This window comes from Sphaerodactylus townsendi, linkage group LG06 (genome assembly GCF_021028975.2).
Source record: "Sphaerodactylus townsendi isolate TG3544 linkage group LG06, MPM_Stown_v2.3, whole genome shotgun sequence".
In the NCBI taxonomy this organism is placed as follows: domain Eukaryota; kingdom Metazoa; phylum Chordata; class Lepidosauria; order Squamata; family Sphaerodactylidae; genus Sphaerodactylus; species Sphaerodactylus townsendi.
The window spans coordinates 129,680,265-129,702,892 of NC_059430.1; the positions used below are offsets into that span (position 1 = coordinate 129,680,265).

General features: G+C 47.1%; 1 protein-coding gene across 1 annotated transcript in view; it reads right to left on the reverse strand.

Moving 5' to 3' along the window:
• The window catches only part of SARS2 (seryl-tRNA synthetase 2, mitochondrial), a 60,408-nt gene continuing 37,780 nt past the window's right edge, over positions 1 to 22,628 (reverse strand). The window contains exons 12-18 of the mRNA XM_048501739.1: positions 20,889 to 20,976; positions 11,710 to 11,822; positions 9,272 to 9,365; positions 7,939 to 8,031; positions 7,562 to 7,630; positions 5,734 to 5,799; positions 1 to 681 (exon numbers count right to left, since the gene is read on the reverse strand). Coding sequence (XP_048357696.1) covers positions 565 to 681; positions 5,734 to 5,799; positions 7,562 to 7,630; positions 7,939 to 8,031; positions 9,272 to 9,365; positions 11,710 to 11,822; positions 20,889 to 20,976 — 640 coding nt within the window. The 3' untranslated portion in view covers positions 1 to 564. The remainder of the gene's footprint in view (positions 682 to 5,733; positions 5,800 to 7,561; positions 7,631 to 7,938; positions 8,032 to 9,271; positions 9,366 to 11,709; positions 11,823 to 20,888; positions 20,977 to 22,628) is intronic.

Below are 22,628 nucleotides of genomic sequence, written 5' to 3' on the forward strand. Positions count from 1 at the left end.
TTTTTTCTGTAAACCAGTCACTTTTATTGTATGACCACTTTCATCCCGTTTCATCGGCTATTCTATTCTCTTATGCCAAAGCCAAAACTTGACCCTCCAATAGAAGAGATCCCTGATTGGTTGGTGGGTTAAGAAGACCACATGAAGGAGAAAAGTCAGATTTCAGACTTGGGGTGGGGGGGAGAACAGTTCAGGAGTGCTGGTTAGGGAAGCTAGACCTCCCCCAACACATACACAATACTGGGGCCCGGCTCTTCTGGAAAACCTCTGGGCTGCTCAGACATCCCCCTGTGCGATAGATGTCAAAACCTCCAAATCGCAATGTGTCCGACACACCCAAGTCTGTGAGGCCTCCCATGAAGGCATGAGTCTTCCGTGGGGTGCAGGTGTGAAGATCACCTTGCTGCTGGCTTTTAACCCCTGCCAGCCCGGCTTCTGTCACCAGAGAGCAGAACTCCCAAGCAGTGGCACCCCCTTTGTTCCTTCTTGCCGTCCTCCCAGTCTGGATCTCGAGGGGTCTTTCCGCTCTTTCCCAACACGCCCCAGTTTCCTTTGGCCGCCACGTCAGGGTTTCCTGGGCTGGTTTGGGCCAATGTATTTCAGTGGGGTGTAGCCAGGCTTGCCGATGATTTCCTTGCCCACTAGCGACTGCAGGACCTCCGGCACTCGAACGCTGCCATCCTGCAGGTAGGAGGAGAACAGAAGAACATAAGAACAAGCCAGCTGGATCAGAGCAGAGTCCATCCAGTCCAGCTCTCTGCTACTCGCAGTAGCCCACCAGGTGCCATTGGGAGCTCACATGCAGGATGTGAAAGCAATGGCCTTCTGCGACTGTTGCTCCTGAGCACCTGGACTGTTAAGGCATTTGCAATCTCAGATCAAGGAGGATCAAGATTGGGAGCCATAGATCGACTTCTCCTCCATAAATCTGTCCAAGCCCCTTTTAAAGCTATCCAGGTTAGTGGCCATCACCACCTCCTGTGGCAGCATATTCCAAACACCAATCACACGTTGCGTGAAGAAGTGTTTCCTTTGGTGCTGTGTGGTTTCCTTTTATTAGTCCTAATTCTTCCCCCCCAGCATTTTCAATGGATGCCCCCTGGTTCTAGTATTGTGAGAAAGAGAGAAAAATTTATCTCTGTCGACATTTTCTACCCCATGCATAATTTGATAGACTTCAATCATATCCCCCCTCAGACGTCTCCTCTCCAAACTAAAGAGTTCCAAACGCTGCAGCCTCTCCTCATAGGGAAGGTGCTCCAGTCCCTCAATCATCCTCGTTGCCCTTCTCGGCACTTTTTCTATCTCTTCGATATCCTTTTTGAGATGTGGCGACCAGAACTGGACACAGGACTCCAAGTGCGGTCGCACCACGGCTTTATATAAGGGTATGACAATCTTTGCAGTTTTATTCTCAATTCCTTTCCTAATTATCCCCAGCATAGAGTTTGAGGGACAGAGGGACAGAGGCAGAGTTAACCCACTGTAGCAAGCCCAGGCCTTCTTTCTCACTGTCTATATCTGGGGTCCATGGTGCTCACCTGCCAAGGGTTTTTAGACGCTGGGCGGGACTTTTGCCACTGGAGATGTGATCAACTGTGCAGATTTTTAAAAAGATTGTTTTGGCAGCTCAGCACAAGGAAGAAGAAGAGAAGAAGAGTTTGGATTTATATCCCCCCTTTCCCTCCTGCAGGAGACTCAAAGGGGCTGACAATCTCCTTGCCCTTCCCCCCTCACAACAAACACCCTGTGAGGTAGGTGGGGCTGAGAGAGCTCCGAGAAGCTGTGACTAGCCCAAGGTCACCCAGCTGGTGTGTGTGGGAGTGCACAGGCTAATCTGAATTCCCCAGAGAAGCCTCCACAGCTCAGGCGGCAGAGCTGGGAATCAAACCCAGTTCCTCCAGATTAGATACATGAGCTCTTAACCTCCTACGCCACTGCTAGTAGGCCACGGAAGTCATTTCTGGGCTAGCCGTGCCTCCTACAGCGGCTCTTCTGTGGCAGCCATTACCACGCTATGTTGGAATTCTAAAAGTGCCCAAGGGTTCAAAAAGGCTGAGGCTGCTTGCTCTACATGACATAAAACTGAGTTAATAGAGCACATCAGATGTCACTCTAGCCAAGGATCCCAGGGGAAAGCCCCAGAGCAGAGTTGACTGGGGAACAGATGGCATTTAGACCCCTGCTTTGGACACTCAGGCCTCTCTTCAAACTTCAGGAGCGTGCTGAAAGATAGTCCCCTGCTACCGTCCCTACTGGGTACGTGGGGCAACCGAGGAGGGACAGTGGCACACTCAAAACGTTCTGGCTCACAGCTCAGGCTTTTGACCACTGTCTACTATGGGGTCCAGTGAAGGCGTGTTGCTGTCAAGAATACCCCTGTGCATGTACAAACTGCCGCTTGCACCCTCCGCTTCTCCCCCACTTCTCTTGCTTGTATCAGGGGTCTGGCACAAGCCCTACAGCAGTGGTGTAGGAGGTTAAGAGCTCGTGTATCTAATCTGGAGGAACCGGGTTTGATTCCCAGCTCTGCCGCCTGAGCTGTGGAGGCTTGTCTGGGGAATTCAGATTAGCCTGTACACTCCCACACACGCCAGCTGGGTGACCTTGGGCTAGTCACAGCTTCTCGGAGCTCTCTCAGCCCCACCTACCTCACAGGGTGCTTGTTATGAGGGGGGAAGGGCAAGGAGATTGTCAGCCCCTTTGAGTCTCCTGCAGGAGAGAAAGGGGGGATATAAATCCAAACTCTTCTTCTTCTTCTTTGCCAAGCTTCCCATGGGAACATGCTCCCTTCCGCCCCACTGACCGGCTCCAAGAGGAAGCCAGAAGACATTTTCTCGGGAGTTGCTGAGGAGCCTTTCTGACTGCCTCCCTGCAGAAAACCCAAACGTTCTGGCATGGGCACGACACCAACACAACCACAGCACAACTCGCAGCAGTGGCATAGGAGGTTAAGAGCTCGTGTATCTAATCTGGAGGAACCGGGTTTGATTCCCCGCTCTGCCGCTTGAGCTGTGGAGGCTTATCTGGGGAATTCAGATTAGCCTGTGCACTCCCACACACACCAGCTGGGTGACCTTGGGCTAGTCACAGCTTCTCGGAGCTCTCTCTGCCCCACCCACCTCACAGGGTGTTTGTTGTGAGGGGGGAAGGGCAAGGAGATTGTCAGCCCCTTTGAGTCTCCTGCAGGAGAGAAAGGGGGGATAAAAATCCAAACTCTTCTTCAAATCCAAACTCTGCCGTCAGCCAGGCTCAGCAAAAGGAGAGGGAAGCCGTGGAGGGGGAACCAGTTTTGGCAGCCCCGAGAGGGGAACAGAACGCAGCGTTTTCTCCCCACAACCTTGGGAGTGAAAAATTTGATGAGGCAAGAAGAGACAAGAATCTTGTTGATTGGTAAAGCCACAAGAGAGCTGACCAGGGCTTCCAGTTCTTTGGAGGGCGCAAGAGGCCAAGGCCCTTTCCGCACGGGCCAATAAACCTGGGATAACAACGGTTAAAAAACCCCTTGACTCCCTTCTACCCTTAACTTGTTCAGAATCGTATAAATTATTAAAACAAAAATTGTTGGTGAGAGAATGGAACTATTTAACTCTGGCAGCGAGGAAAACTTGTTCACCTTCACATCTATCAATCCCCTGACAACATAACAGAATGGCCTCCTATCTGTATCATCTGACCAATCCAGATCAGAGAAGAGTTTTTTCACTCGCTCGCTTCAATGTTTTCCCTTCTGCCATACTACGAGGTAGATATAACAATCTAGAAATGTGCAAAAGGGTGTGTTCATGTGGTACAAATCAATTAGAAACATCAACTCACCAATTATTCCGTTGTCCTAAATCGGCAAGTATTAGAGTCAAATACTCTAGGTTGCTTTCTATGATACCTAGCGAGCTGGATGAACTAAGCAGACTATTGTTCTTATTAAATAATTCTGATGCTATATTCTGTAAAATGGCTGCGAACTTTCTGCTGGAAATATCCCATAAGCAACAGTATGTATGAATCAACTTCATTTGTTATATGTTGCAAGCTTGTATTTTGATGCGATTTAGATATGATTTTATACTGTTTATGCCAAATAAAGGCTAAATGAATGAATGGTTAAAAAACCTGGTTTTTTGGAGGGGGGGGGACTTCGCACGGATCCCACCCCTAAAGCGAGTTTGCCCCACGTTATTTCCCCCAAAACGGGTTATTCCAGAATTGCACTATCCACGTTTTTGTTTTCTAAATCTCAGGTTGGAGCAGCTTCCGAGCAAACGGCCGGGCAGGAAGGCTCTTTATTCGGCTACGCATTCCTTTTTAAAAAAATGTCTTCGTGCCCATCAGCATAGCCATGCAGGCGCAAAGGGTCATAACGTCAGACAACATGGTTGCAGGGGTTCGCTCATGGCTATGCACCAGTGGGAGGTAAATAAAAAAAATCACACACCTCTGTGCAAAGCCGATTCACTCACTGACGGCCTGCCATGCGAACGGCCTGGGGCCACGCTGGACATTTATCCCGGCTGCAACCCGCTTTACATTTGCAGTGCGGAAAGGGCCTGAGTCTCATCTCGTTCCTTTGCTCCCACGAAGCAAGGAAAACCACCCACAACACCTCTCTGCAAACTGCCCCGCTCTTTCACACATCACAGAACTTTTGTCCCTGTTTGGCATCCCCTCAATGATCCCTCCTTCCCAACCAAGGTTTTTACGTTTTTAAATACCGTATATACTCATGTATAAGTTGACCCGCATATAAGTCGAGGCACCTAATTTTACCACAAAAAACTGGGAAAACTTATTGACTCGCGTAAAAGTCGAGGGTGGGAAATGCAGCAGCTACTGGCACATTTCAAAAATAAAAATAGATACCAATAAAATTACATTAATTGAGGCATCAGTAGGTTAAATGTTCTTGAATATTTATTTCAAGGAAAAACAGTAAACTAGCTCTGTAAGTGGAAAAGAGGGTCAACAAGAACAATATGGTATCAACAATAACTTTAAAAGTACAAAAACCTTAGCTCAACCAGCAAGCAAGCTAAAACACAAGAGCTAAAATCCTTCAAAACTGGATTTTTGGTCAGGGGAGGAATGTTTATGTTAGCAGAACCAACATCTCAAAGTATCTTTAGGAAACCCTCCTGATGATACCACCCAGGTTTGGTGAAGTTTGGTTCAGGGGGTCCAAAGTTATGGACCCACAAAAGGGTAGCCCCATCTACTATTAGCTTCCATTGGAAACAATGGGGGATGGGAGCACCCACTTTGGGGTTCCATAACTTTGGACCCCCTGAACCAAACTTTACCAAACTTGAGTCGTGTCATCAGGAGAGTCTCTTGAAAAATCCCTGAAATTTTGGTGCTGCTAGCCTAAAAACTGCACCCCCTGGCAGCTGACAAAATAAAAACCCCAAAATATTTTTTAAAATACACCTCACTCGCATATAAGTCGAGGGGGGCATTTTCAGCACAAAAAATGTGCTGAAAAATTCGACTTATATGCGAGTATATACAGTATATTTTAACAGTTCCGTGTGCATTTTAACTCTTTTAAAAACCGTTTTCACGACGTCCGTCTGGCAGCTGTGTGGATTTTATTAATGTAATTTCATCTTGTGCGTTTTAAACGGTTAGCGGCTTTGGTCGCCCTCGTAAGGGCAGAAAGGCGGGATCTAGTGTTGTAAACAACAATCACGGCGGCATCTCCTGGGTGCACAGAAACTTTTCAGTGCTGGAACAAACCTTGCGTTGGTTGGACTCAAGAATAGCGATCAGCATTCGGGGAACTGCGCAGGCCGTGCCGTTGAGCTGCGGAGAAGGACAGAGAAGGGGGAGGGGGTCAGGCGCACGACATTCTGGGCCCGGCAGTTTGCACGTCCAGCCCAGGCTGCGGATGGCCCAGCCATTATCATCGCTCAAGGCTACGGAGGCCTCCCGCTGCTCGCACGAAACTAGTCGACAGAGCTTAGCCGTTCATCCTTATCTGCCTTCCCGAAGGAGTGAACTGTCTGTCCTAAACAATGCAGTGACGTAGTGGTTAAGAGCCGGTGCATTCTAATCTGGAGGAACCGGGTTTGATTCCCCGCTCTGCTGCTTGAGCTGTGGAGGCTTATCTGGGGAATTCAGATTAGCCTGTGCACTCCCACACACGCCAGCTGGGTGACCTTGGGCTAGTCACAGCTTCTCGGAGCTCTCTCAGCCCCACCCACCTCACAGGGTTTTTGTTGTGAGGGGGGAAGGGCAAGGAGATTGTCAGCCCCTTTGAGTCTCCTGCAGGAGAGAAAGGGGGGGGGGTATAAATCCAAACTCCTCCTCCCCCTCCTCCTCCTCCTCCTCCCCAGTGGCCCACCAGGTGCCTTTGGGAGCTTACATGCAGGATTCTGCGGCTGTTGCTCCTGAGCACCTGGTCTGCTCAGGCATTTGCAATCTCAGTTCAAAGAGGATGAAGATTGGTAGCCATAGATCGACTTCTCCTCCATCAATCTGTCCAAGCCCTTTTTAAAGCTATCCAGGTTCGTGGCCATCACCACCTCCTGTGGCAGCATATTCCAAACACCAATCACATGTTGTGTGAAGAAGTGTTTCCTTTTATTAGTCCTAATTCTTCCCCCCAGCATTTTCAATGGATGCCCCCTGGTTCTAGTATTGTGAGAAAGAGAGAAAAATGTCTCTCTGTTGACATTTTCTACCCCAGGCATAATTTTATAGGCTTCAATCCTATCCCCCCTCAGACGTCTCCTCTCCAAACTAAAGAGTCCCAAACGCTGCAGCCTCTCCTCATAAGGAAGGGGCTCCACCAGAGCAAAAGGCAATCAGGATGCAAACGGATGACTAGCTTTGCATTTCTAATTTACTTTGTTTTGGGAACATCCTGGAATGTTTGGGAACTTCTACAAATGCTTGACGTGTGATAATTTGTTGCAATCCTAAATCTTTTTGAAATGTATATGACTCTGCTTTGATGTAACCCCAGAAGACCCTTTAAAACCTTGGACCTTTCAGCAGTTCGGGGCAGCTCTCCTCACTGGTGAGACCTGTGCTGGCTTAGAAATAAAACTTTGCTTTATTCTCTAAGACTTTGTCTGCGATTGGCTTTCTTTGCCTCTCTTCCTTCCCTCTGGCTTGAGGGGAGAAGGGTCCCTTGCCCCCTTGGCTTAGGAGGCTGACACGGAGACCCTAGCTAGAGAGGCATCTCTATTTCTCCTCTGGCTTGAGGAGAGAAGGATTCCCTGTCCTTTTGGCTTAAAGGGCTTAAGGGGAACTCCTAGGAAACATTTGGTCTGAATCACTACTTTTCCCTTGGCTTAGGGCAGTGATGGTGAACCTATGGCACGGGTGCCAGAGGTGGCACTCAGAGCCCTCTCTGTGGGCACGCACAAACAGAGTTCATCATTTGGGGTGTGGAAAATCACTCCCCCCACACACACACATCTAGGCTGGCCTGGGCTGCTGGGCTCGATTATTAGCATTAAAGCTAAGACCTAGTTTTGGGAAAGCAGTGTAGGTAACCCTGTTAAGCACTGTTAACCCCACTGATTTTCATGCGAAGAACTAAAGCGCGATCCTTTACCTGGGAGTAAGCTCGGTTGCTGGCAATGGGGCTTGCTTCTGAGTAAACCCTCCCAGGGTCGTGATTCACCTGTTCGAAGAGTTGCACAGTTGCTTCAAAGCAAAGCCAACGACTACCACCAAGCTTACTCCCGAGTAACCCAAGCCTCGGAGCCAGCCATTTTTTCTAAACTAAAACCTCAGTATTCAGGTTAAATGGCCACGTTGGCACTTTGTGATAAATAAGTGGGTTTTGGGTTGCAGTTGGGCACTCAGTCTGGAAAAGATTCGCCATCACTGGCTTAGGGAGAAGGGGTTCCTTGCTCTTTTGGCTTAAAGAGCTGAAAGGGAACCCGGGCAAATTGGTTACAATGCTGCGAATAAGCGACCTGTGCTCACCGTATGCGCGTAACGGAACTGCCTCTGCCTGTTGTAGTACATGATGTTCAGGCGCCGGCTCTGGTAGTCTGTGCAGTTGGAGGCGCTGGAGATCTGGAAGGGGAACGAAAAACCCACGGGCGGGGGTCAAAAAGCCCGAGCGCTCTGAGCAATCTCACAAATCACATCCTGATGCGATCCTGAAACAGGGTGGGGCTGGAGGGAGGCTGCAGGAGACAGCGTGGTGCAGTGGGTAAGAGCAGGTGGATTCTAATCTGGAGAACCGGGTTTGATGCCCCACTCCTCCACCTGAGTGGCGGAGGCTTATCTGGTGAACCAGCTGTGTTTCCCCGCTCCTACATTCCTGCTGGGTGACCTTGGGCCAGTCACAGTTCTTGGGAGCTCTCCCAGCCCCACCTGCCCCACAAGGTGGAGAGGAAGGGAAAGGAGCTTGTAAGCCAACTCGAGTCTCCTTACAGGAGAGAAAGGAGTGGGGTAAATCCAAACTCTTCTGGGAAGGAGGGAGAGAGGTGGTCACACCAGATTCCCCCAGGGGGAAGAAGAAGAGTTTGGATTTATATCCCCCCTTTCTCTCCTGCAGGAGACTCAAAGGGGCTGACAATCTCCTTGCCCTTCCCCCCTCACAACAAACACCCTGTGAGGTAGATGGGGCTGAGAGAGCTCCGAAGAACAGTGACTAGCCCAAGGTCACCCAGCTGGCGTGTGTGGGAGTGTACAGGCTAATCTGAATCCCCCAGATAAGCCTCCACAGCTCAGGCGGCAGAGCGGGGAATCAAACCCGGTTCCTCCAGATTAGATACACGAGCTCTTAACCTCCTACGCCACTGCGTTGGCCAGCTGCAATCTGTCTCCTGCGCTTCCGTGACAGCCGGCCAGTGACACCTGGTCTCCCATCCGGGAAGCAACGCGTCTCGGGTGGGAGACCTCCAAGGCCATCCAGGGCAGTGGCAGCCGACGGCAAACCACCTCTGAATGTCTCTTGCCTTCAAACACCTGCAGCGAGGTCACCGCAAACCGGCTTGACTTGACAGCAAAAAACCAACCAACAGGTATTCTTCTCTTGTGTGCGGAGCTCGCAGTTCCACACAGAAGGACTGACTCAAGAGACCAGCTGCAGCAGGACGGGGGGTGGGGGGGTGGCAGTCCCCAAATGTGCACCCTGCCAAACAAAACCCCACCTCACAGGAACTGTTTCTCTCAAGGAGGAACCTGCACCGTCCTCTCCCGGAAGTGCTCTCCCGCCTTGACCCGGAAGGACAAAGCCGGGAGGGTCTTCAGGACTGGGATGCCCACAACAACAGGCGAGTCCGCTTTCTCCTTCTTTGCCACTCACCTCTCCGTACGTACCCCGACCCGGCATCCAGGCCTCGATGTCAAACTTCCTGTAGGCCGGCAGGCCCAGTTCCTGTGTAGGCATATCCAGAACCCTGTCGGGAAAGAGAGAGACAAGCTGACGACAGCAGCAGCCTCTGGGTTTGGCCAACCCTTGGTCAGCTGATTAGCAGGCTAGAGCAGGGGTCTGCAACCTGCGGCCCTCCAGATGTTTATGGACTACAAATCCCATCAGCCCCTGCCAGCATGGCCAATTGGCTGCTGATTGATACTTCAGAGCTAGTTTATTGGCTTAAGGTTCCGAGACCTAACACAGCGGCTCTCCTGGGTCCCACTTAAGACTCTTTCGCAACCCCTACTGCTGGGTCCTTTTTAACTGGAGATGTGAAATACTAAATCTAGGACCTTCTCTAGGTAAAGCGGATGCTCTGCCACCTGATCCACAACCTCTTTCCCAGCCCCTATTGGTTCTGATTCACTTCTCCCCTGGCTGAGGACAGTCACGTTCAAAAAGCGACAACTGCGATACAAAACCCCCAAGCTGCATTTCTGCCAGGTGCGTTTGGAAAATGCTTCCCCCCCCCCAACCCCCCGCCTTTTAACTAGCCCTCAAAGATCTGTCAGGTTCCAGACCTAACAATTCTCCTCCCTTCCCCAGGCCTCGGAACCATCAGACTTTAATGAGATGCTTACTTTACAAGATGCAGACGGCCCACGGATTCCTGGTTGGCTCGGCTGGGTGTGTGTGTGTGTGTCTATGCTATATAACAAAGCTATTATTGCTGACAAATCGGCCAGCCGGGATGGGAACTGGGGCAGCGATTCGTCGTGTTGTTGGAGGGTTCGAAGATGGAGAACACATTTCCGCAGCAACTCGGGCCCGCTTAGCAGCAGCAGCCGGCATATTTCCAGGTGTGTTCTCAGCCGTTAAGCCCAACGGGGCACTCGACTGCCAGCCACTGCCTTTACGAGCGAGCTGGGAGGGGTCTCTAGGACGCAGACAGATCGTCGAAACAGAAGCTGAGAGGCTGGCGTGCCAAATGGCTAGTCCTAGTAGACCGCCCGTGCAGCCAAAAGCCAGCATGACGTGGTGGTTCAGAACGACGGGCTCTAATCTGGTGAACCAGGTTTGTTTCCCCACTCTGCCCTATGAAGCCTGCCGGGTGACCTTGGGCCAGTCACAGTTCTCTTAGGACTCTCTCAGCCCCACCTGCCTCACAAGGTGTCTGTTGCGGGGAGAAGAAGGGGAGGAGTTTGGAAACCACTTTGAGACTCCTTAAAGGTTGAGAAAAGTGGGCTAAAAATTGAAACACAGCATCTTTTACAGCGGCAAGCAGGGATCCCATCACAGCCAAGGAAAGGTCGGCACACAATGTCAATAGAAAGTGTTAGTGATTATTTCAGTGAATATGCATCACAATTTCATAAACAGACATATCAGAAATCGTAGTAGTAGTCTATCCTACTCATTCCTAAATCTTGTTAAGTAGTCCATTATTCACTCTCCTTGTGAATGAAATAACTCCAAAGTCTCTCTTAATTATCTCCAAAAACTTTGGAGTTATTTCATTCACAATGAGAGTGTGAATAATGGACTACTTAACAAGATTTATGAATGAATAGGATATACCGTGTTTCCCCGAATATAAGACAGTGTCTTATATTAATTTTTGCTCCCAAAGATGCGCTATGTCTTCTTTTCAGGGGATGTCTTATTTTTCCGCTCCACAGCTACATGCTCTGGTGTTCTGATCAACGGCTGTGCTTCCGAACAAAAACTTTGCTACGTCTTACTTTCGGGGGATGCCTTCTATTTCGCACTTCAGCAAAACCTCTACTACGTCTTATTTTTCGGGGATGTCTTATATTAGGGGAAACAGGGTACTACTACTATGATTTCTGATATGTCTGTTTATGAAATTGTGATGCATACTCACTGAAATAATCACTAACACTTTCTATTGACCTCCCCCCTTTTTTCTTTCTTCTTTTTGGCCTTTAGATCGGGCGCCTGTGTGTGTGTATAGGCTTTACACAATCTTGCTGTTTTAATCTATTTATTGTTATTGCCTGCTGTAAAGTTTTAATGGGTTAAGTTTTATGCTGTATTAATTGGCTGTTTGGAAACAGCCATGCTGTGAGCCGCCTCGAGCCCTTCGGGGATGAGGCGGCCTATAAATTTAATTTAATAAATAAATAATAAATAAATTGTGTGCCGACCTTTCCTTGCTTGCGCTTTGCGGTTTCGTTTTTTTGCCTCGGCCGGGCGGTTGCTTATTCCCTGCCTATTCACCGCTGCACGGTTCCATTTGTCTGATCCCACTGCATCCACCCTGTCCCACAGCGGTTAATTTGGACCCCGCTGCTCCTCCCACAAATCACGCCAGCTGGTGTGAACGCCCCCCCTCCCCCCCCGCGAGTCGCCCGTGTTTATCTCACTGGAAATGCAGCCCCAGCTCAGAGAAGATCTCTTTCTGCAGAGCCAAAAATTCCTCCAGCAGGGCCGTGCTCTCTTCCCCGGTCTCGTTTGCAGCAACCCCAAACATTTCCACCTTAAAAAAAAAGGGAGACAGGCTCATAAAACTCCGAGGAGCAAGAACTTGCGGGGTGGGAAAGGGATTTGGGTGTCTTAGTTGATAGTTCCATGGGAATGCCAACTCAATGCATGGCAGCTGTGAAAAAGGCAAACTCTATGCTGGGGATCATTAGGAAAGGAATTGAGAATAAAACTGCATAAGAACATAAGAACAAGCCAGCTGGATCAGACCAAAGTCCATCTAGTCCAGCTCTCTGCTACTCGCAGTGGCCCACCAGGTGCCTTTGGGAGCTCACATGTAGGATGTGAACGCAATGGCCTTCTGTGGCTGTTGCTCCCGAGCACCTGGTCTGTTAAGGCATTTGCAATCTCAGATCAAGGAGGATCAAGATTGGTAGCCATAAATCGACTTCTCCTCCATAAATCTGTCCAAGCCCCTTTTAAAGCTATCCAGGTGAGTGGCCATCACCACCTCCTGTGGCAGCATATTCCAAACACCAATCACACGTTGTGTGAAGAAGTGTTTCCTTTTATTAGTTCTAATTCTTCCCCCCAGCATTTTCAATGTATGCCCCCTGGTTCTAGTATTGTGAGAAAGAGAGAAAAATGTCTCTCTGTCAACATTTTCTACCCCATGCATAATTTTGTAGACTTCAATCATATCCCCCCTGTCAAGGAAGACTCCACAGTCCCCTTCTACTTGAATTGCTTATTGAGTCAATACACTCATAGAAACTTCTTCTTTTTTGTAGTTTATTACATATAACAGGCAAGCTTACAAGTTGCTCTAACGAATTAACAAAAGAAAACTTCAGGACCAAACGAACTGGGCTTCAGCTTCAGTTAAACCCTCACTCACTAACTGCCCTTCCTGTGTTCTGAGCCACATCCTCCAACTGACACTTTCAGAATGTTCCTGAACTCTTCACATGCCCCTTTTCAGCTGAAATTTAGGGGCTAAATGTCTCAAAATTTCAGTTAGATCCAATCATATCATACAGGCAATTATATATAATTAACCATTACCCTGACGACTTAGTGCATCAGCAATAATATTGTCCTTACCCTTTACATGTCGAATCTCAAATTCATAATCTTGTAGGGCTAAGGACCATCTCAAAATACGAGCATTGCTGTTTTCTCATCTTGCTCAAAAGGCCAAAGGATTATGGATAGATCTTACAATAAACTTACACCCTTTCTGGATCGTATGTTATTTTTTTATTGCCCATAAAATGGCTGAGGCATTCCTTCTCGATGGTTGGTATGCGCATTCTCGAGGTAACAGCTTTCTACTAAGGAAAACTATTGGGTGCATCAATTGGTCTTCGCCTTTCTGAACTAATGTAGCACCTAAACCTCGTCCGAAGCATCAGTATACACTTCAAATGGTTTGTTAAAATCAGGAGCAACTAATACTGGAGCATTTAGAACAACCCGTTTTACCCCGTCAAAGCAGTTTGACATCTATCGCTCCAAACAACTTTAAATGGAGCTCGCTTTTACATAAGTCTGATAATGGTGTAGCTAGTTCACTTAGTTGAGGTATGAACTTTCTATAAAACCCAACTAATCCTAAAAAGGACTGAATATCCTTTTTTGTGGTTGGAATAGGCCAATTCTTAATACTGGCAACCTTAGCTTCAAGAGGCTTAATTTGACCGTTGCCGACACAGTGACCAAGGTATATCACCTCCTTCCATCCAAATTGACACTTATCAGGTCTCAAAGTTAACCCAGCTTCCTGAACCTTCTGCAAAACCATTCGTATATGTTTCAAATGGGTCTCCCAGGAATCGGTAGACATGATGGCTATATCATCCTGATAACCAAAGGCATAATCTAACCCAGTAAGAACCTTATCAATCAACCTCTGGAAGGTTTTGGACCCCGTTGAACCCAAAAGGCATTCTCTTAAATTGAAAATGCCCAAGCCCGCATACAAAGGCTGTTTTCTAAGAGGCTGCTTTAGTTAGGGGAATTTGCCAAGTGCCCTTTGAACAGTCCAAGGTGCTTATAAACTTAGCACTAGCTAATCTTTCCACCAATTCCTCCAAACGGGGTGTGGGATAAGGATCAAGAGTTGTCATTAGATTAACCTTTCTAAAGTCTACACACAGTCTGAATTCAGGAGGGTCACCCTCAGACACTTGCTTTTTCTTCACTAGTACTATGGGTGCTCCCCATGCACTGTTACTAGGCTCAATAATATCCCACTTCAACATTTGTTTAACCTCCTTCTCCACAACTTCTTTCATACGATTGTTAATAGGGTATGGTGTGGTTTTAATAGGTGCGACACTTCCAGTGTCAATGTGGTGGGAAATCAGGTGAGTCAAACCGGGCTGTTCAGTAAACAACAATTCAAAGTCCTTTAACAAATGTCTAACTTGCTTACATTGCCCTTCTGATAAACCATCTGAATTCGAACTTTACTCACATCAGAACACTCCTCAAAATTCCATTCCACAAACTCATCTGCGTTAGTGTCAACTTGTACTGGAAAAAAAGTCATTACAGATCTCTCTGTCACGGTTTCAACCTATTAGCATGCACAGTTCTCTGCCCATCATCTTCTTGAATTACATAATTGTCATTGGGTAAAACCTGTATTATCACATAAGGTCCCTTCCAAATACATCCAACTTAACAGGCTTATCCACTGACAGTAATAAAACTTTATTACCCACTGCAAAGCTGTGTGGTCTAGCCTTAACATCAAAGTAGGTCTTTTGCTTTTGCTGAGCCTGCTTCAAATTCTCTGCTGCAGCTGTCCTTACTTCCTGCAGAGTTCTTTGCAGCTCACAGAAATATGCATTTACATCCTTGGGACAAGAGTTGTCAGTAAAAGCCCCAATTTCTAGCTAAGCCCAAAGGACCTCTGATAACTCTACCAAACAATAAGTGATTTGAAGTAAATCCTAGGGTTTCTTTTACTGAAGCACGGAGGTCAAGCTTCAAATATGGTACCGCTTGATCCCATGAATTTGAATGCTTTAGTACATAAGACTTCAACAATTGTCCGTAGTTCTGAATGGCCCTCTCCACTAAACCATTTGACTGAGGGTTATACGCCACTACAGGGGCATGCTGAACCTCAACCAACTCACAGAAAATTTTCATCACCTGTGACATCAAATTAGGGGCTTGATCAGTCATTAGTACTTTCATCACACCATATGTGGACACAAATTCCATTAAGGCCTTAGCTACTGACACAGATGTAATGTTTCTCACACAAAAGGCACAAGGAAATCTAGTTGCATGGTCAACTATAACTACAATATACTGTTTTCCCGAACTACTTTTAGGTAAAGGACCTAAAATGTCCAAACTGACCCTTGCAAAGGGTTCATCAATTACTGGGTGGTTAGCTCACACCTAGTTCTATCAGTAGCGTGCCCAACCCGTTGACATACATCACATGTCTTGCAAATCCTTAACTGCTTTAGTCAACCCTGGCCAAAACTGCCTTTGAGTTCTTTCCATAGTCCTTCTTATTCCTAGGTGTCCAGCCAATGGGACACTATGAGTCAGTTCTAAAATTTCTTCCCTGAACTTTCTTGGAATTACTAACTGTAAGGTTACTTCTCCCTTCTCAGAAAAGCCCTGACTCCACCGTTGGCGATACAATAAGCCAGATTGCCATATAAATTTCTCAGGATTTTCTTTAGATACTTCTCCAGAAGCAACCTCTGCCTTTTCACATAACTCTTTCAAAGTGGGACATGATCTTTGTTCAGTTTTAAACTGCTCAGACATTTCATGACATACATTTTCTTTATCCTCAAAATGAAAAGTTTCAACTTCCATAGCTGGACTAGAGTGCTTAATGACTCATCTTTCTTTCCCTCCAATTGTGACTTAGTTAACTCAGCTTTTGCTGTCAACTCCACTTCCACCCCACTTTTTCTTTTTTGCTCACCTATATTTGACTTAAGTTTTTTTCCAGCTTTAGGAATCCTAGTTGGAAACTTTTCATGTACATCTTCTAATTCCTCCACTTGATCCTTTTGTTTCTATTTTTTCTCAGTGCTTGTTTTAGCCTTTGACCTAGTAACTACTGCGTTCATTTTGTCTAGATTGGTACAACACATCTGCTCCAATTACCGGCATATCAGAAACATCATGTACAATGGCATATATGTCCTTTTCAATTCTGGGAGTCTGGATATGAATCAGTACTAAATCTAAGTACATAGGGGGTCCTTCATATGGGGTAACCTGCATCCTTCCCACCAACTGATGACTTATTTGCTTTAACAACTTTCTGTTGATAGAACTTATATCTGCCCTGTGTCAACAGAACCTTCCACCCACAACTTCCCCCCAAGTAACACTTTCATAGCCCTGAGATCTCCAACCCACTGTCTCTGTTCCTCAGATATCACACTATTTACATCAACCAGCTGTAACTCTCCCATTCTCACTCTTGGTTCTTGTTCAGTGGATTTAACAAGTTCCTCATCACCAGCATATCTCTTAGTTGTCAGCGCAGAGTTTCTCCAGGACTTAGCAGAGTTCTTCATCACCACGGTGACCGGCTCTTCTCCTTCACTGGAACAAGCAGAACTACCTGGTGAATCATTAATCTCCTCCCAATCTTCATTTTGCACCAAAACCCGATTATTTCCAACATGTTGCACTCTTGTTTCTCTCTTATTTCTTGCACATTGTGATTTGAAGTGACCCCTTTCTCCACACAAAAAGCATATGATATTCCTTGGTGTATAGATCTCAGCCGGTTTTCTGGGCCTTGGAAATAAGTCCTTTCTCTGAAGCAAAGTTTTTTCTCCATCTTTACCCGTAAACTCAATATTTCTCGGGTTGGTTTTAAACAATTCTCTCTTCTCTGATACAAAACGTGCTGGTTTTCTTTCCTTGCTTTTTATGGCGGCCATCTGGTCTGCGAAAGCTGAGATTTCTTCGGGGAGTGTGTGAAAAAATTGCTCTCTTGCTATCAAGTTGCAAAAGTCTTCTATGGACTGAACCTTTGCAGCTCTATACCATTGCTGAACTATAAGTTTCAATCGAGCCATAAAAGCAACATAGCTCTCCTTCCTCTTAGGGAAAGCTCCCCTCAGTTCTTCTCTCAACTGGATCTCGGATTTTCCAAATCTGGCTAAGGCCTGCCTTTTAAAATTCTCATAGGTGGCTTCTTCCCCAAGTGTAAGTTCACCTAATAACTGAGCTAAATCTCCAGCAACGCAAGGCCATAACGCCCTCACTTGCTCTCTTCTGGGAACTTCATTTTCTCTCAAGGCAGCTTCAAACAAAGCTAAAAAAACTTTCCACTGACTCACCCTGCTGATACCTGGGGAACTGTCTCTTCTGCCAAGCTGCAGCCGACTCCCTCTGTCTATCCTGCATCAGCAAGTTCATGGAGGTTTCTTGTGCGTGCATAAACGTTTGCAGCATCCTCATCCATCCCTCAGTGCTGGTTGGTACTGAGGAATCGTCTGTATCTATACTATCCCGTCTGGTTGCATTAACTCTGGGTAGTCCTCTGGGGTGTACTACAGACCTTTCTTGGTCATTCTCATCCATGTCTCTCAACTCCTTGCCATTCAACAGCTGTCCCGTGGCTCCCAACTCTTGAGCTACCACTCTGCTGCTTGATTCTGGCTCAGCTGAGAAAAATGGTGTGCATATTCTGGGCTCTTCCAGTGTGACCTGCACTTCATTCACCTTTTTAGATCGAGGTTTCACTACTGGTTCGTCCATCTGCACATTCAACTGAAATCTGTGGTTTGTACTAGAGCAAATTTACACTCTTTGCTTGCCAACAAAATGCTCACTGAGTGTATTTCAAAATCCCTCCGCTTGCCACCATGTCAAGGAAGACTCCACAGTCCCCTTCTACTTGAATTGCTTATTGAGTCAATACACTCATAGAAACTTCTTCTTTTTTGTAGTTTATTACATATAACAGGCAAGCTTACAAGTTGCTCTAACGAATTAACAAAAGAAAACTTCAGGACCAAACGAACTGGGCTTCAGCTTCAGTTAAACCCTCACTCACTAACTGCCCTTCCTGTGTTCTGAGCCACATCCTCCAACTGACACTTTCAGAATGTTCCTGAACTCTTCACACCCCCTCAGCCGCCTCCTCTCCAAACTAAAGAGTCCCAAACGCTGCAGCCTCTCCTCATAGGGAAGGTGCTCCAGTCCCTCAATCATCCTTGTTGCCCTTCTCTGCACTTTTTCTATCTCCTCAATATCCTTTTTGAGATGCGGCGACCAGAACTGGACACAGTACTCCAAGTGCGGTCGCACCACTGCTTTATATAAGGGCATGACAATCTTTGCAGTTTTATTATCAATTCCTTTTCTAATGATCCCCAGCATAGAGTTTGCCTTTTTTACAGCTGCCATGCATTGAGTTGACATTCCCATGGAACTATCAACTAAATCCCTTTCCTGGATGTGAAGTTTGGATTTTTTGCCCCTATGTGCATCACTTTACATTTTGCTACATTGAACTGCATTTGCCATTCTGAGCCCACTCACCTAATTTATCAAGGTCCGCTTGGAGCTCTTCGCAATCCTTTGTGGTTCTCACCACCCTACATAATTTGGTATCATCTGCAAACTTGGCCACCACGCTACCCACCCCTACTTCCAGGTCATTTATGAATAGGTTAAAGAGCACTGGTCCCAAAACGGATCCTTGGGGGACACCACTCCTGACATCATTCCATTGTGAGAACTTCCCATTTACACCCACTCTTTGTTTTCTGTTTCTCAACCAGTTTTTAATCCATAGGTGGACTTCCCCTCTTATTCCTTCATTGCTGAGTTTTCTCAACAGTCTCTGGTGAGGAACTTTGTCAAAAGCCTTTTGGAAATCCAAGTAGACAATGTCCACTGGTTCACCCCTGTCCACATGCCTGTTTACACCCTCAAAGAACTCTAGTAAGTTTGTAAGACAGGATTTGCCTCTGCAAAAGCCATGCTGACTCTTTCTCAGCAGGTCTTGCTTTTCGACATGTTTAATAATTTTATCTTTAATGATAGATTCTACTAATTTACCAGGAACAGATGTCAAACTGACTGGCCTGTAATTTCCCGGGTCCCCCCTAGATCCTTTCTTAAAGATTGGTGTGACATTGGCCATCTTCCAGTCTTCAGGGATGGAGCAAAGATTGCAAAGATTGTCATGCCCTTATATAAAGCAGTGTCATGCCCTTATATAAAGCCGTGGTGCGACCGCACTTGGAGCACTGTGTTCAGTTCTGGTCGCCACATCTCAAAAAGAATATCGAAGAGATAGAAAAAGTGCAGAGAAGGGCAACGAGGATGATTGAGGGGACTGGAGCACCTTCTTTATGATGAGAGGCTGCAGCGTTTGGGACTCTTTAGTTTGGAGAGGAGACATCTGAGGGGGGGATATGATTGACGTCTACAAAATTATGCATGGGGTAGAAAATGTTGACAGAGAGAAATTTTTCTCTCTTTCTCACAATACTAGAACCAGGGGGCATCCATTGAAAATGCTGGGGGAAAGAATTAGGACTAATAAAAGGAAACACTTCTTCACACAACGTGTGATTGGTATTTGGAATATGCTGCCACAGGAGGTGGTGATGGCCACTAACCTGGATAGCTTGGACAGATTTATGGAGGAGAAGTCGATCTCTGGCTACCAATCTTGATCCTCCTTGATCTGAGATTGCAAATGCCTTAACAGACCAGGTGCTCGGGAGCAGAAGGCCATTGCTTTCACACCCTGCAGGTGAGCTCCCAAAGGCACCTGGTGGGCCACTGCGAGTAGCAGAGAGCTGGACTAGATGGACTCTGGTGTGATCCAGCTGGCTTGTTCTTATGTTCTTATGTTCTTATGGGAGAGCTGAGAAAGGGAGAGTGGAGGAGACAGGGGCCAGTTAAACCAGCGACTCCCAACCAGGGTTCCGTGGTACCCTGGGGTGCCGTGAGCATGTCCCAGGGGTACCGCGGCAATGCTACCGGCCCCCCTCACTTTTGTGGTGTCTTCCCACCGGTGCCAGCAAGGACATGGAGCTGGCCCAGGGGACAGGGCCTACCGCAAGGTCAGCCACTCCCCCTACCTGTGCTTCCCTTCACCCTGGGAGGGGAAGGTGGGGGGGTGGCAAGCAGGTGAACTGGGAGAGGAAGGTGGGGGGAGGATGGCAGGGGTACCGTGATATGAAGAGTGAGGTCAAGGGTAACGTGACGTTGAAAAGGTTGGAAAACACTGAGTTAAACAATTGCATGCTTCCATTGCGCTCGTGGGGAATGGCGGAACACACACAGCCCTCCCTGACTGTCAGGACCAAGCCTGCCAGTGCCCGGATGTCTTGCTGTGTAAGAATTGCAAATGTTTTCCTGTAACTGCTTTTCTGTTTCCCTCTTCCCTTCCTGGCAATTCCCTGGCGCCAGCTCTCCTGCAAGAAGGTGCGAACGGTTCCCAGTTCTTTGAAGCTCTGTAGTGCAAATGTTGTAGAATTTGTAAGGCACATTTGGTGTGGGTCTAACTACAAAATGAACACAAACAGGTGTGCGGCGTAAAACTAATTAACCCAGGAAATTGCGCAGCACACCGGCTGGCTGGTAGTGAAACCATAAACAATTATGGTCAAATAAATAATCTACTATCGTCTCAAAAACTCAAATGTATCTTATTGACATAAGTTCTTAAACTATTGGTACAATTGCATCACAATACATGATACATAGCACTGAATAAGGAATTTTGCTTCTTATGAACTATACCTCTTTATATTTAAGAATTGTGATGCAATTGTACCAATAGTTTAAGAACTTATGTCAATAAGATACATTTGATGTGGGGGGGGGGGGGGGGGTTGAAGGATATAATCTCTGGATCTAAGCTGGAGAGCTTAGATTCAGATTTCTATTGTTACTCTACGCGTTAGAAATAAACTGCTTTAGGACTTTCCTATGGTCTCTTTCCACGTTCGAGAGCCTGACACTGACAACGGCAAGATCTCCAATTCCTTCTTAGTCTCTGCACGACACCCCAGGGTGCTGCCACAGTGATGCAAACCCCACCTTCCCCCCTTTTCTGAGTTTCGGACCGCATCTTGGTTTGTACAAGCAGTACCTTGGCAAACTGGTGCACTCTGTACAGTCCCCACGGATCCTTCCCGTTGTCCGTTTCAGTTCTGTAGCAGGTGCTGGAACACACCGTCCTGGCCAAGGACAAACAGAAGAACAAGTCAAGGAAAGGAACGGCGGCTGGGGGAAGAAGAGAGAGGACAGCAGCAAGCTAAGCTCATGGCTGAGCTGGAAGTGATCCTGATGGGGTACGTGAACGGGAGCACAGGATGGAGCTGTCACTTGGAAGGGAAAAAAACAAGGCACGGCTGGAATCCTGGCCTACTGGGTTGCTATCCCGGGAGGTCTTTTCCCCTAGTACAGGGTTCTGCAACCTGTGGTTCTCCAGATGTTCATGGACTACAATTCCCATCAGCCCCTGCCAGCATGGCCAATTGAAGAAGAAGAGTTTGGATTTATATCCCCCCTTTCTCTCCTGTAGGAGGCTCAAAGGGGCTGACAATCTCCTTGCCCTTCCCCCCTCACAACAAACACCCTGTGAGGTGGGTGGGCTGAGAGAGCTCTGAAGAACTGTGACTACCCCAAAGTCACCCAGCTGGCGTGTGCGGGAGTGCACAGGCTAATCTGAATTCCCCAGATAAGCCTCCACAGCTCAGGCGGCAGAGCGGGGAATCAAACCCGGTTCCTCCAGATTAGATACACAAGCTCTTAACCTCCTACGCCACTGCTGCTCCATTGGCCATGCTGGCAGGGGCTGATGGGATTTGTAGTCCATGAACATCTGGAGAGCCGCAGGTTGCAGACCCCTGCCCTAGTACAGTCTTCTCCCAGACATTCCTGCCTGGGAATTAAGATCGCGGGCAGAAGCCCTCCTGACTGTCACGTCAGACGAAGAACCTCGTTTGACAGTACACAAGAGAAGGCCTTTTGGCGGGTGGGGTGTGTGTGTGTCCTACGATTCCATATCAGGCTCCGTAGGCAGGTGTGGATTCCCTCTCGTCTCCAGTCTTTAGGAGGAAGTTGCGGATGGTTTTATTTAGGACAGCACTTGATCAAAGCAGTCCCAAATTGTGATTTTAGATTTTGGGTTTTATTTATTTTTATGTACTCGGTTTTATAAAAGTTATTCGCTGCCTCGGAGAGTGGTGGAGCCTCCTTCTTTGGAGGTTTTTAAACAGAGGCTGGATGAACATATGTCGGGAGTGCTTTGATTGTGTGTTCCTGCACGGCAGGGGGTTGGACTGGATGGCCCTTGGGGGTCTCTTCCAACTCTATGATTCTATACAAGTCCGGATTAGGGCAGCTGGTTGAAAGTGTCCTCACCTGCTGGAGTTACAATCCCAAAGCTCCTGTTCCCCTCTATACTTTGGGATCACACCCCCGAAATCTAGCCCTGCTGTATATTTAGAACAGCTTGTTAATTATAAGTGCAGACGGGTTATGACCAGAGCAAGGTGCAACTCATTCCCCTCTGTCTACCTTCACGGTCGTTTCCTTAACATTCTATGAAATTAATGTGCTACGTCCAAAACAATATAAGATTCACAAACACGCATGGCACATAGGTGCTGGCCCAAGCAATTTGTATTACCTGTTAGTTTCTTGTAAAGTATTCCAAATTGTTGGCTATTAGACTTATCAAACTATTATATCTTCATAACACATATATACACTTTAAATCCAATTCATGCAACAATTTATTACAAGACAAGCTTCTCTCAAGTCCATAATCATGTATTTGTTAAACCAACAATGTCCATAGCATTGTAAATATTACTGCGTCAAT